This window comes from Mustela lutreola, chromosome 4 (assembly GCF_030435805.1).
Source record: "Mustela lutreola isolate mMusLut2 chromosome 4, mMusLut2.pri, whole genome shotgun sequence".
NCBI classification, from domain to species: Eukaryota; Metazoa; Chordata; class Mammalia; order Carnivora; family Mustelidae; genus Mustela; species Mustela lutreola.
The window spans coordinates 110,686,218-110,701,993 of NC_081293.1; the positions used below are offsets into that span (position 1 = coordinate 110,686,218).

The following is a 15,776-nucleotide window of genomic DNA, read 5'->3' on the forward strand; positions in this document are numbered from 1 at the left end:
TGAAACCCACCCAATTTTCACACATGTTGTTTTCTCCACCACAAAATGAGAAAAAAAAAAGACTTCAATGCATGAGTCCTTTAGGAGGAATGCAAAGTGAAAGACTGGGCATTTCCTTCCACATACATTTTACGAAATAAAATAAATGATCTTTAACAAATGCATTTCATGCTCCCACTGCATCTTTACTGTGGGCATCATGACATTTAATGTCATTCACAGATGGTGACCTTCAGCAGACCTGGTCAGGCAGGTGACAGTCTAGCAATCTAACATGACATAGGTCCAATTGTTATCCCCAAATACTGCATTCCCATTAGTAAGGGAAAGTTTGGTCCCATGAGAATAAAATGTCATGTTGGAGGAACAATAATCACAAATAAATTGCTAATAATTATGGTAATGTTAATTATGATTATAGTGTCTCATTTTCGTAGCATGTTTAGATGTGAAAATCTTAGGAGAGATTTTTATACTAATCCTTCTGGTAAAGGTCGGCATAGACTACATTGTGCAAACACTGTAACAGCATCTGACCTTGTGTCCAAGTGGACTTGCATGAAGTGCTTATGCAGAACATACATAATTGTCTTGAAAGAATTTGACTCAAGAACAAAATTGATCAGATAATAACTTGTGTGAGTTGACACATTGTCTCTTCGGATGGCGAAAGGGTGTTGTCAGAGATTTGTACTTTGGACTCAGACTGACCTGTGCTCCAGCTCCACAACTTGTTGCTTTTGTGAACTTGGGTGATTATTTTCTAGTCTCAGCTTCCTAATCCAAAAGATGGGATAACAGGGGGCATATGAAAATTAAATGAGAGACTGTAAATAAGGTACTTGGCACATAACACTTAACAAGTGTTGCATACATGTTGCCTCATTTCAAACCTAGAGGGAGAATTGTATCCAGTATGGAGAGTGATTTTTAACCAATCATACTGACAGAGCAGAAATTCTCCAGAAGATTTGGCTTTACTTCTAACCACTCTAGTGAAAAATTATCTTACTGTCCACCGATACACAAAAAATCTGAAGTTTTTTTTTTTTTTTTTAGAGGAGTTTGTTTAATGGACTTTTCCCTCACTTGGCATAAAAATGAAATTCAAATTTGTTTTTTTTAATTTTTAAGTTGTTGTGGCTACATAAATTTTAATCCTTTATCTTATGATATCATGTCAAACACAAACATGGGCTTCATATTGGTATTTAGCAGAAAAACAACTAGAATTTTAAATTTTATTTAGAAAATACTTAGGAATATATTTAGAAATACAGTTACTACTTTTTTTTATGTTTAAATATACTTAGAAATGTCATCAATTTGAAAGTCATATATACATAAGAAATAGCTTTAAGTATTTTTAATAAAATGAGAAGAATAAAATAGAGGAATTTTGAATTAGTATTAATATGCAGATTCAAAGTATCATACTTAATTGAAAATGTCATTGCATTTGGTTAATTTATATATGATTCATACAGCTTTATATTCATCAAATATATAAACTCAGGCAATTTAGCTGAAAATTTTTCTGATTATGAATAATATAGATGTATTAGACAAAATTATTTATTTTGTAAATCAGTTTCTGTTTTGTAAATCAATGAAATGATTGTGGCCATAAAAAACACTCTTAGTAAGTTTAATAAAGAATAGTGAGGGGCACCTAGGTGGCTCTTCTATAAAACAACTGATCATGATCTCATGGTAGTTGAATTGAGCCCTGAGCTCTGTGTTGGACTCCAGGCTGAGTGTGGAGCCTGCTCAGGAATCCCGCTCTCTCCCCCACCACTCTCTCTCTCTCTCTCTAAAATAAATAAAATCCTAAAATGAGGAATGTTGAAAAAAATATGTAATAGAAATTCCATAAAACATAGGCAGAATCCATAAAAAATGAAGAATATTACTTAATGCTCAGTTATCTATGACATTGAAAAAGTTATGGAAGTTCAAGATACCTTTTTTCCTAAAAAGAATGAATCCCCAGGACTCTAGATAAAGGAAAGTGACAGGGGGCACCTGGGTGGCTCAGTGGGCCTCTGCCTTAGGCTCAGGTCATGATCCCAGGGTCCTGGGATCAAGCCCCACATCGGGCTCTCTGCTCAGTGGGGAGTCTGCTTCCTCCTCTCTCTCTCTGCCTGCCTCTCTGCCTACTTGTGATCTGTCTGTCAAATAAATAAATAAAAATTAAAAAAAAAAAAAAAGAAAAGAAAAGTGACAGGATATAGGCAGAATGACTTACCATCCAGATTTTCCCAAGCCCATGACTGGATTATCAAGTTCTTTACTATGATGAATCAGAAGTATTACTAACAGAAACCAAACTTTGTAAGATAAAAATTAGATTCTTTAATGTATTGAGTAGGAGCAAAAATTATGGGAATATCATGTATTTGAAAAATAAATCTTGCTTTATATAACGTGCTTTTTAAATTAAAAACCAAAATATATGGTTGAGGAAAAATACAGTGTCTTTCTATTATAATCAGTAAAATACTATTTGTACTATCAGGAAGATGTACAAAATTAAAACAAGTGCATTATGATCTAATACCTATTTACAGAATGAATTAAAAAACGCATTGTTCACTCATTTAGTATAAAAATCGGGAGCTCTGGTGCACAGGCAAAAATTCTGAGGAATTTTTTTTCCCTTTTTTCTCAAAGGAGAAATCCTAGTCATTTCTTAGGAAATGGCCATGAAATTATTATTCTAACTCCAAACGACTGGAAAGAAAAAATTAATAAAGCTTTTGTGTTTCAGTTTGAACTCAAATTGGAAAGAGTATTACTATTTGTAATTTGAATCATTAGTTAATAATAAATGTATAACCAAACAATTTCCCAGTGTTCAAGTGATATGCCCATGAGAACCATGATGTTTCACTATAAAATTTGACATTATATTTACAAGAAACCATGATGTTTCACTATAAAATTTGACATTATATTTACAAGAAACTCTGACCAGAGCTGTTAACATTATATCATTATATGTGACTTTATTCATCAAGAGAAATGAAAGGGGTACTACAACAAGTTCAGGACGATTAGCTGGCAGATTCAGATTTAAAGGGAATTGTGAAGAGTCAAAATGTGGTGTCTTCTCAGTAATGCTTCAACTTCAAATGAAATGCCAATATAAAATTAGCTTTTAGTGAACATTTCCTGAAGTAAAGATTAGGTTACTCTAAGAACATTTCTGAAAATAATTTAAAAATTTTTTTTAAAATAGAAGTTTGGGATATATGGCCATTTGGTTTCTAAATTTCAGGCATTGTAAATTAGTTGGAGGTGCAGCATTAAACATTGTCCTACTCAAAATCCTGCAGTGGTTCAGATATGAGAACAAGATGTTCTATAAAATCATAAATCAAGGAGAAGAATTCTCATATTCAGAAATGGGCTTGGAACCCATATTTGTAACTAAAAGGGTAACTTGATAGATTTCCATTCAAACAAGTGACTGTGTATTATTTAAAAATATCCTGTGTTCTGATCTAGGCTCTTTCACTTAAATGTCTGAGACTTTGTCATGTTTCATAACCTCTAGAACCTCTTTGCCCACAGAAACTAAGAAAATAAGCACCTCATAACCCTCTGTGGATGAAAAGCTACAAAAAGCATTAATTCTATAGCAACTTAACTCCCCTTTACTATGTGCTGGTTGTTTCCAAACCACACAATGTTTGTGTTTCTCTAGTTATGTTCTCATTGTTATTCCATTTTCTTCAACAGATAAAACTCCTGATGAAGATATTTCTCCCAAGCCCACAGTTTTTCTTCCTTCAGTTGCTGAAGTAGAAGTCCATAAGGCTGGAACATATCTTTGTCTTCTTGAGGATTTTTTCCCTGATGTTATCAAAGTAGATTGGCAAGAAAAGGATGACAAAACAATCCTGAAATCTCAGCAGGGAGACACCATGAAGACTAAGGACACATACGTGAAATTCAGCTGGCTGACTGTGAGTGGAGCATCAATGGATAAAGAACACAAATGTATCGTCAACCACGAAAGTGGAAAAAAAGTTGTTCAAGAGATTCTTTTTCCTTCAGTAAACAAAGGTATGTGCACATAAAAATGAATATAACCACACAGAACACTTTGTTTCAAAGGGAAAACCCTACCTTTTCTGTCAAGTATTTTTTTTTTAAAGATTTTATTTATTTATTTGACAGACGGAGATAACAAGTAGGCAGAGAGACAGGCAGAGACAGAGAGCAAGGGAAGCAGGCTCCCTGCTTAGCAGAGAGCCTGATGTGGGGCTCAATCCCAGGACCCTGGGATCATGACCTGAGCGTAAGGCAGAGGCTTTAACCCACTGAGCCACCTAGGTGCCCCTTTTCTGTCAAGTATTAATGAAAACAAATATACATAATATTTTCTCTAATGTTGTTTTCTTTAATGATGGCATAAATGTCCTGCTGTTTCCCAATGGAATTCAAATAGTATGGGCTTTGAAGGCACCCGGATACCTTAGTCAGTTGAGCATCTGACTCCTCATTTATTCAGCTCAGGTTATGATCTCATGCTCTTGACATCAAGACCGCCGTCGGGCTCCATGCTCAGCCCAGAGTCTGCTTGAGTTTCTTTCTGTCTGCCTCTTTTCCCCGTGTTCTGTCTTTCTCAAAATAAATAATGAATCTTTAAAAAAAAAAAAAAAAGTAATATGGCCCGTGGAAGAGAAAAAAAAAAAGAGAAAAAAAAGAAAGACAAACTCACTTAGCCTTTCTCACATCAGTTTCATCATCCAAAATATTATTGTCAAAGTGATATAGTTTCTACTTATTGTATGGATTAAATGAAACAATACATGTGAAAGCACCTAGCAACCTTGCACATAAGAAATGTTCAGAGAGGGGCGCCTGGGTGACTCTGTTGGTTAAACAACTGCCTTTGGCTCTGGTAATGATCCTGAAGTCCCAGGATCAAGTCCCACATGAGGCTCCCTACTCAGCAGGTAGTCAGCTTCTCCCTCTGACCCTACCCCCTTTCATGTTTTTTTCTCTCTCTCTCTCTTAAATATGTTTAAAAAAATAGCTTTAACCTCACTTTATTTTTTAATATAATTTTATTTTATTTTTTAAGTGTTCCAAGATTCATTATTTATGCACCACACTCACTGCTCCATGCAATACGTGCCCTCCTTAATACCCATTTAATACCCTTGATATCCTGGCTGACCCATCACCCACTCCCCTCCAAAACCCTCAGTTTCTTTCTAAGAGTCCACAGTATCTCATGATTCAATTTACCCCAATTCACATTTCCTTTCCTTCTCCGAATATTCTCCCTGTTATTCCTTATTCTCCACAATTAAGTGAAACCACATAATAATTGACTTTCTCTGCTTGGTTTATTTCACTCAGCATAATCTGCTCAAGTCCGGTCCTATGTTGATACAAAAGTTGGGTATTCATCCTTTTGATGACTGGGTAATATTACAGTTCAGTATATGGACCATATCTTATTTATCCATTCATCTGTTAAGGGCCTATTGGCTCTTTCCACAGTTTGGTGATAGTGGCCATTGCTGCTATGAATATCAGGCTACCTATGGCCCTTCTTTTCGTTACATCTGTATTTTCAGGGTAAATACCCAGTAGTGCAATTGCAGAATCATATGGTAGCTCTATTTTTGATTTCTTGTGGAATCTCCACACTGTTTTCCAAAGTGGCTGCACTAACTTGCATTCCCAACAACACTGAATGTTCCCCTTTATCTATATCCTCTCCAACACTTGTTGTTTCCTGTCCTGATAATTTTGACCATCCTAACTGGCATAAGCCAGTATCTCAATGTGGTTTTGATTTGAGTTTCCCTGATGGCTAATGATGATGAGCATTTTTCCCTGTGTCTGTTAGCCATTTGTATGTCCTCTTTGGAGAACTGTCTGTTCGTGTCTTCTGGACATTTTTTTACCTGATTATCTGTTTTTTGGGTGCTGAGTTTGAGGAGTTCTTTATAGATTTTGGATATCAGCCCTTTGTCTATAGCGTCATTTGCAATATCTTCTCCCATTCCGTGGGTTTCCTCATAGTTTTGTTGACTGTTTCCTTTGCTGTGCAGTAGATTTTTACCATGATGTAGTTCAAAAGTTCATTTTCGCTTTTGTTTCCTTTGCCTTTGGAGACATGTCTTGAAAGAAGTTGCTGTGGTGGATGTTGAAGAGGTTACTGCCTATGTTTTCCAGGATTTTGAGGGATTCCTGCCTCACATTGAGGTCTTTCATCCATTTCGAGTTTATCTTTTTGCATGGTATAAAAGAATGGTCGATTTCATTCTTCTATACATAGCTGTCCTATTTCCTCACCACCATTTATTGAAGAGATGGTCTTTTTTGCCCTGGATATTTTTTTTTTTTCCTGCTTTATAGAATATTAGTTGCCCATGAGTTGAGGATCCATATCAGCGCCCTCTATTCTGTTCCATTGATCTATGTTTCTGTTTTTGCGTCAGTATCATGCTGTCTTAGTGATCACCACTTTGTAATAAAGATTGAAATCAGGCAACATAATGCCCTGAGCTTGGTTTTTCCTTTTCAACATTTCCTTGGCAATACAGGGTCTTTTCTCATTCCAAACAAATTTTAAGACTGTTTGTCCCAGCACTTTGAAAAATGCCTGTAGAATTTTGATCGGGATGGCATTGAAAGTACAGATTGCTCTGGGCAGTAGAGACATTTTAACAATGTTTATTCTTCAATAAATGAACACGGAAGGTTTTCCCATCTTTTTGTGTCTTCTTCAATTTCTTTCATGAGTGTTCTCTAGTCCTTCCAGTACAGATCCTTCACCTCTTCGGTTAAGTTTGTTCCCAGGTATCTTGTGGTGCTCGGTGCTCTAGTAAATGGAATCGATTCCCTAATTTCCCTTTCTATATTTTCATTGTTCATGTTTAAGAAAGAACTGATTTCTGTTCCTTGATTTTGTATCCTGCCACATTACTGAATTGCTGTATGAGTTCTAGTAATTTGGGTGTGGAGTATTTTGGGTTTCCCATATAAAGTATCATGTCATCTGCAAAGAGAGAGAGTTTGACTTCTTTGCCAATTTGAATACATTTGATTTCTTTTTGTCATCTGATTGCTGTTGCTAGGATTTCTCCTATGATGTTGAACAACAGTGGCAAGAGTGGGCATCCTTGTCATCTTTCTGATCTCATTGAGAAGGCTGTCAGGTTTTTCCATAGGAGAATGATATTCCCTGTGGGTTTTTCATAGACAGATTTTATGAAGTTGAGGAATGTTCCCTCTATTTCTATACTCTGAAGAGTTTTAATCACAGAAGGATGCTATATTTTGTCAAATGCTTTTTCTGCATCAATTGAGAAGACCATGTGTTTCTTCTCTCTTCTCTTATTGATTTGTTCTGTCACATTGATTGATTTGCAAATGTTGAACCAACCTTGCATCCCAGGGGTAAATCCCACCTGGGCATGATGGATAATCTCTTTAATGTACTGTTGGATCCTATTTGCTAGGATCTCATTGAGAATCTTGGAGTCCATTCGTCAGGGATATTGGTCTAAAATTCTCCTTTTTGTTGGGAGCTTTACCTGGTTTGGGGATTAGGGTAATCCTGCCTTCATAGAAAGAGTCTGGAAGTTTTCCTTCTGTTTCTATTTCTTGAAAGAATGTCAGGAGAATAGGTATTATCTCTTCCTTGAATGTTTAATAGAAGTCTCCAGGGAATCTGTCAGTTCTGGACTCATTTTTGGGGAGGTTCTTGATCACTGCTTCAATCTTGTTACTAGATATTGGCAATTTCTTCCTGTTTCAGTCTTCGAATATAGGTCTCTAGGAATGCATGCATTTCTATGTTGCTTAAATTATTGGCATACAGTTGTTGATAACAATTTCTGATGATTATTTCTATTTCCTTGGTGTTAGTCATGATCTCTCCCATTTCAGTTATAACTTTGCTCATTTGAGTCCTCTCTCTTTTCTTTTGAACTAGTCTGGTCAGTGGTTTATTGACCTTATTAATTGTTTCAAAGAACCAGCCTCTATTTTGTTGATGTATTCTACTGTATCTCTAGATTCTAATACATTGATCTCTACTCTAATCTTAATTATTTTCCTTCTCGTTTGTGGGATTGGCTTAGTTGGTTTTTGATTCCTCATTCTTTAAGGTGTAACGAGTGTTTGTGTAATTGGGAATTTTTAATTTTTTTTTGACTGAGGCTTGGATGAATATATATTTTCCCCTTAGGACTGCTTTTGCCATATCCTGTAGGTTTTAGACTGATGAGTCTTCATTCTCATTGGTTTACTTGAATTGTTTAAGTTCTTTTTTGATTTTCTGGTTGATCCAAACATTTTTGAACAGGATGGTCTTTAGCTTCCAAGTGTTTGAATTCCTTCCAAACTTTTTCTTGTGGTTGAGCTCCAATGTCAAAGCATTGTGGTCTAAGAATAATCTTAGTCTTTTGGTATTGGTTCAGCACTGATTTGCCACCCAGTATGTGGTCTAAACTGGAGAAAGTACCATGTGTGCACAAGAAGAATAAGTATTCTATTGTTTTAGGGTGGAATGTTTTGTATATATCTATAAGGTCCATCTGATCCAATATGTCATTCAAAGATCTTGTTTCTTTGTTGTTTTTCTGCTTAGATGACCTCTCTGTTGCTGCTGGTGATGTGTTAAGATCCCCTACAATTGATGTATTCCTATCAACATGACTATTTTGATTAAGCGCTGGCTTATGTAGTTGACTGCTCCAATGCTAGGGGCTTAAACACTTGACAATTGTTAGATCTTTATGATGGACAGACCCTTTAAGAATAATGTAGTGTCCTTTTGTATCTCTGAATATAGTCTTTAGCTTAAAATCTAATTTATTTTATATAAGAAGCACTACCCCAGCTTTCTTTTGAGGCCTGTCACTTTCAGTCTGGGTTTATTTTTAGGTTCCAAATATGTCTCTTATAGACAGCATATGGGTGGGTCCTGTTGTTTTATCCAGTTTACAACCCTGCACCATTTTATGGGTACATTTAGGCCATTCACATTGAGAGCGATTATTGAAAGATAAATCTTTATTTTCATGATGTTGCCTGTGAAGTCCTTGTTTCTATAGATTGTCTCTGTAAATTTCTGTTCTATGTTACTCTTGGGTTCTTTCTTCTTTTATAGAATTCTCCTTAATATTTTTTTGTAGGTCCAGCTTTATGGTCACATATTCTTTTAAATCTTGCCGTTCTTGGAAGCTCTTTATCTCTCCATCCATTCTGAATGTAGCCTTGCTGGATAAAGTATAATTGGCTGCATGTTCTTCTCATTTAGTGCCCTGAATATGTCCTGCTAGCCCTTTCTGGCTTGCCAGGTTTCTGTGGACTAGGTCTGACATTATTCTGATGGTCCTTCCTCTGTACATAAGGAATCTCTCTAACACATCCTCTCTGATTTTATGAACCATGATTTTCACAATTAATTGTCCAGATATCACTCTAGATGCATTAATTTTGCAGGGGTGTCCTCTCTGCCTCCAGAAAATGAACACTTGTTCTATCTCCCAGATTAGGAAAATTGTCATCCAGGATTTTATTCAACTATATCTTTAATCCTCTCTCTCTCCACCCCCTCAGGAATCCCAGTAATGCTGACATTGGAATATTTTATGGCATCATTTATTTCCCTAATTCTGTTTTCATGGCTTTTAATCTGTTTGTTCTAGGTCTCCTCCTGATACTCCTTTTCTATCAGCTTGTCTTCCAGATCATTAATTCGATCTTCTATGTAATTTACCCTAGCTGTTAGAGTATTGAGATTAGATTGAATTTCATTGATAGCATTTTTAAGTTCTGCTGGATCAACTCTTACTTCTGTCCTACCGATTCTGTTTTGCCACTATGGTATTCTCCAACCTAGCTATTGTCTGGATAATTGCTACCCTGTGTTCTATTTCCAACATATTGTTTATGTCCACATCCAATAGTTTTGTGGCAGAGGTCACAGTCTCTGAATTTCTCCTCTCTTTGCTGTTCCTCCTCCTAGTCATTTTGGTAAGAGATGTTTGAAGGGATACATACTGGATACATCAAACACAATCCAGCCAAGGTGCACCTTACCAAGTTTTGGAGCAATCAGCAATCCCCACCAAAAAGAAAGAAAAAAGAAAAAAAGAGAGAGAAAAGGAGAAATAAGGGGAAAAAACAGCAAAAATGAGCCCCAAATGTAAGATTTATAAGGTACATAAACAAAAAAAAACAACAAGAAAACCAAGAAAAGAAAAGAAAAAAACAAAATAAAACAAAACAGCCAAAATGAACTCCAAGAATAAGATTTATATAGTACATAAACAGAAACAAATATGCATAAACACTGACAGAATAAGATGGAAATGTGTTTATAACCCATGATGTGGGCGAGGAAGGTTATTTCAGTTCATCCTGAGTGTATCTTGTTATGTTTGTTAAAGGACTCAACTTTCCAGAGATCCAGGGAAATTAAAAGTATTTTATATATAGGGGTAGTATTGAATAGGGGAAAAAAAGACTACCTTGAAGCTTATATCTATATCTATCTATATCTATATCTATATCTATATCTATCTATATTTATATATTAAAAAAAGAAACACAGGTATATGTATGAAAAAAGTTCAAGTTAAAAATGTTATTATGTATTATTGTTGATGTGTTTCTTTGATTTTGTTATTAATTGGTTTATATAGTTGGCTGCTCCCACGTTGGGGGCATAGATATTTAAAATTGTTAAATCTTCTTGTTGGACAGACCCTTTGAGTATGATATAGTGTCCTTCCTCATCTCTTATTATAGTCTTTGGCTTAAAATCTAATTGATCTGATATAAGGATTGCCACTCCTGCTTTCTTCTGATGTCCATTAGCATGGTAAATTCTTTTCCACCCCCTCACTTTAAATCTGGAGGTGTCTTGGGGATTAAAATGTGTTTCTTGGAGGCAACATATAGATGGGTTTTGTTTTTTTATCCATTCTGATACCCTGTGTCTTTTGACAGGGGCATTTAGCCCATTAACATTCAGGGTAACTATTGAGAGATATGAATTTAGTGCCATTGTATTGCCTGTAAGGTGACTGTTACTGTATATGGTCTCTGTTCCTTTCTGATCTACCACTTGTAGGCTCTCTCTTTGCTTAGAGGACCCCTTTCAATATTTCCTGTAGAGCTGGTTTGGTATTTGCAAATTCTTTCAGTTTTTGTTTGTCCTGGAAGCTTTTAATCTCTCCTTCTATTTTCAATGATAGCCTAGCTGGATATAGTATTCTTGGCTGCATGTTTTTCTCGTTTAGTGCTCTGAAAATATCATGCCAGCTCTTTCTGGCCTGCCAGGTCTCTGTGGATAAGTCAGCTGCCAATCTAATATTTTTACCATTGTATGTTACAGACTTCTTTTCCCGGGCTGCTTTCAGGATTTTCTCTTTGTCATTGAGACTTGTAAATTTTACTATTAGGTGACGGGGTGTGGGCCTATTCTTATTGATTTTGAGGGGCATTCTCTGAACCTCCTGAATTTTGATGCTCGTTCCCTTTGCCATATTGGGGAAATTCTCCCCAATAATTCTCTCCAGTATACCTTCTGCTCCCCTCTCACTTTCTTCTTCTTCTGGAATCCCAATTATTCTAATGTTGTTTCGTCTTATGGTGTCACTTATCTCTCGAATTCTCCCCTCGTGGTCCAGTAGCTGTTTGTCCCTCTTTTGCTCAGCTTCTTTATTCTCTGTCATTTGGTCTTCTATATCACTAATTCTTTCTTCTGCCTCATTTATCCTAGCAGTTAGAGCCTCCATTTTTGATTGCACCTCATTAATAGCTTTTTTGATTTCACCTTGGTTAGATTTTAGTTCTTTTATTTCTCCAGAAAGGGCTTTTATATCTCTCGAGAGGGTTTCTCTAATATCTTCCATGCCTTTTTCGAGCCCGGCTAGAACCTTGAGAATTGTCATTCTGAACTCTAGATCTGAGATATTACCGATGTCTGTATTGATTAGGTCCCTAGCCTTCGGTACTGCCTCTTGTTCTTTTTTTTGTGTTGAATTTTTACGTCTTGTCATTTTGTCCAGATAAGAGTAAATGAAGGGGCAAGTAAAATACTAAAAGGGTGGCAACAACCCCAGGAAAATATGCTTTAACCAAATTAGAAGAGATCCAAAATCGTGACTGGGGAGAAAGGGGATAAAAAGAGGTTCAAAAAGGAAGAAAGAAAAAAAAAAAACAAAAAGAAAAGAAAAAGAAAAAAAAAAGAAAAGAAAAGAATTTTTTAAAAAAGAAAACACCTAAGAAAGATGTAAAAAAATATATACATATATTAGATAAACTAGTAAAAAATCGTTAAAAAAGAAAAAGGTAACAGTTAAAAAAAAAATTTTACCCGAAGGCGAGGAAAAAAAAAAAATGAAAAAGAAAAAATTAAATTAACTGCAAGACTAAAAAAAATCACAGGAAAAAAGCCATGAGTTCCGTGCTTGGCTTTCTCCTCCTCTGGAATTCTGCTGCTCTCCTTGGTATTGAAACCGCACTCCTTGGTAGGTGAACTTGGTCTTGGCTGGATTTCTTGTTGATCTTCTGGGGGAGGGGCCTTTTGTAGTGATTCTCAAGTGTCTTTGCCCCAGGCGGAATTACACCGCCCTTACCCGGGGCCGGGGTGAGTAATCCGCTCGGGTTTGCTTTCAGGAGCTTTTGTTCCCTGAGCGCTTTCCGTAGAGTTCCAGAGGATGGGAATACAAATGGCGGCCTCCTGGTCTCCGGCCCGGAGGAGCCGAGAGCCCAGTGCCGCACTCCTCAGTGCGCCCTCAGAGAACAGCGCCCAGTTACTCCCGTCTGCCTGACCTCCGGCCGCGCTCCGAGCTCACCGAGCCTGCGACCGGTTCAAGGTAACACGGAGCTGCGAGCTTACTGTCAGCTCTGTCTCTGTAGCCGGCTTTCCCGTTCCAATACCCGCAAGCTCTGCGACACTCAGACACCCCCGATCCTTCTGTGACCCTGCGGGACCTGAGGCCACGCTGACCCCGCGTGGGCTTCGCCCCGGTTTAGCCTCTGGAGCGATGTCCCTCAGCGGAACAGACTTTTAAAAGTCCTGATTTTGTGCGCGGTTGCTCCGCCGCTTGCCGGGAGCCGGCCCCTCCCCCCGGGGTCTATCTTCCCGTCGCTTTGGATTCACTTCTCCGCCGGTCCTACCTTTCAGAAAGTGGTTGTTTTTCTGTTTCCAGAATTGCTGTTCTTCTTCTCTTCGATCTGCCGATGGATTTTCAGGTGTTTGCAATCTTTCGATAAGCTATCTAGCTGATCTCCGGCTAGCTGAAGCAGTCTCAGCTTGCTACTTCTCCGCCATCTTGAATAGTAGGGGACTTTAACACTCCCCTCACTGAAATGGACAGGTCATCCAAGCAAAAGCTCAGCAAGGAAATAAAGGCCTTAAATGACACACTGGACCAGATGGACATCACAGATATATTCAGAATATTTCATCCCAAAGCAACAGAATACACATTCTTCTCTAGTGCACATGGAACATTCTCCAGAATAGATCACATCCTCGGTCCTAAATCAGGACTCAACCGGTATCAAAAGATTCGCATCATTCCCTGCATATTTTCAGACCACAATGCTCTAAAGCTAGAACTCAACCACAAAAGGAAGTTTGGAAAGAACCCAACTTCATGGAGACTGAACAGTATCCTTCTAAAGAATGAATGGGTCAACCGGGAAATTAAAGAAGAATTGAAAAAAATCATGGAAACAAATGATAATGAAAATACAGCGGTTCAAAATCTGTGGGACACAACAAAGGCAGTCCTGAGAGGAAAATATATAGCGGTACAAGCCTTTCTCAAGAAACAAGAAAGGTCTCAGGTACACAACCTAAACCTACACCTAAAGGAGCTGGAGAAAGAACAAGAAAGAAACCCTAAGCCCAGCAGGAGAAGAGAAATCATAAAGATCAGAGCAGAAATCAATGAAATAGAAACCAAAAAAACAATAGAACAAATCAACGAAACTAGGAGCTGGTTCTTTGAAAGAATTAATAAAATTGATAAACCCCTGGCTCGACTTATCAAAAAGAAAAGAGAAAGGACCCAAATAAATAAAATCATGAATGAAAGAGGAGAGATCACAACTAACACCAAAGAAATACAAACTATTATAAGAACATACTATGAGCAACTCTACGGCAATAAATTTGACAATCTGGAAGAAATGGATGCATTCCTAGAAACATATAAACTACCACAACTGAACCAGGAAGAAATAGAAAGCCTGAACAGACCCATAACCAGTAAGGAGATTGAAACAGTCATTAAAAATCTCCAAACAAACAAAAGCCCAGGGCCAGACGGCTTCCCGGGGGAATTCTACCGAACATTTAAAAAAGAACTAATTCCTATTCTCCTGAAACTGTTCCAAAAAATAGAAATGGAAGGAAAACTTCCAAACTCATTTTATGAGGCCAGCATCACCTTGATCCCAAAACCAGACAAGGATCCCACCAAAAAAGAGAGCTATAGACCGATATCCTTGATGAACACAGATGCGAAAATACTCAACAAAATACTAGCCAATAGGATTCAACAGTACATTAAAAAGATTATTCACCACGACCAAGTGGGATTTATTCCAGGGCTGCAAGGTTGGTTCAACATCCGCAAATCAGTCAATGTGATACAACACATCAATAAAAGAAAGAACAAGAACCATATGATACTCTCAATAGATGCTGAAAAAGCATTTGACAAAGTACAACATCCCTTCCTGATCAAAACTCTTCAAAGTGTAGGGATAGAGGGCACATACCTCAATATCATCAAAGCCATCTATGAAAAACCCACCGCAAATATCATTCTCAATGGAGAAAAATTGAAAGCTTTTCCCCTAAGGTCAGGAACACGGCAGGGATGTCCATTATCACCACTGCTATTCAACATCGTACTAGAGGTCCTAGCCTCAGCAATCAGACAACAAAAGGAAATTAAAGGCATCCAAATCGGCAAAGAAGAAGTCAAATTATCACTCTTCGCAGATGATATGATACTATATGTGGAAAACCCAAAAGACTCCACTCCAAAACTGCTAGAACTTATACAGGAATTCAGTAAAGTGTCAGGATATAAAATCAATGCACAGAAATCAGTTGCATTTCTCTACACCAACAGCAAGACAGAAGAAAGAGATATTAAGGAGTCAATCCCATTTACAATTGCATCCAAAACCATAAGATACCTAGGAATAAACCTAACCAAAGAGACACAGAATCTATACTCAGAAAACTATAAAGTACTCATGAAGGAAATTGAGGAAGACACAAAGAAATGGAAAAATGTTCCATGCTCCTGGATTGGAAGAATAAATATTGTGAAAATGTCTATGCTACCTAAAGCAATCTACACCTTTAATGCAATTCCTATCAAAGTACCATCCATCTTTTTCAAAGGAATGGAACAAATAATGCTAAAATTTATATGGAACCAGAAAAGACCTCGAATAGCCAAAGGGATATTGAAAAAGAAAGCCAACGTTGGTGGCATCACAATTCCGGACTTCAGGCTCTATTACAAAGCTGTCATCATCAAGACAGCATGGTACTGGCACAAAAACAGACACATAGATCAATGGAACAGAATAGAGAGCCCAGAAATAGACCCTCAAATCTATGGTCAACTAATCTTCGACAAAGCAGGAAAGAATGTCCAATGGAAAAAAGACAGCCTCTTCAATAAATGGTGCTTGGAAAATTAGACAGCCACATGCAGAAAAATGAAATTGGACCATTTCCTTACACCACACAC

General features: G+C 37.2%; 1 gene segment (V, D, J or C); it reads left to right on the forward strand.

Annotated features, from left to right (window-relative positions):
• LOC131829216 (T cell receptor gamma constant 2-like) overlaps positions 1–15,776 on the forward strand; it is a 47,486-nt gene that overhangs the window by 18,600 nt on the left and 13,110 nt on the right. The window contains 1 exon segment of the C gene segment in view: positions 3,745–4,071. Coding sequence covers positions 3,745–4,071 — 327 coding nt within the window.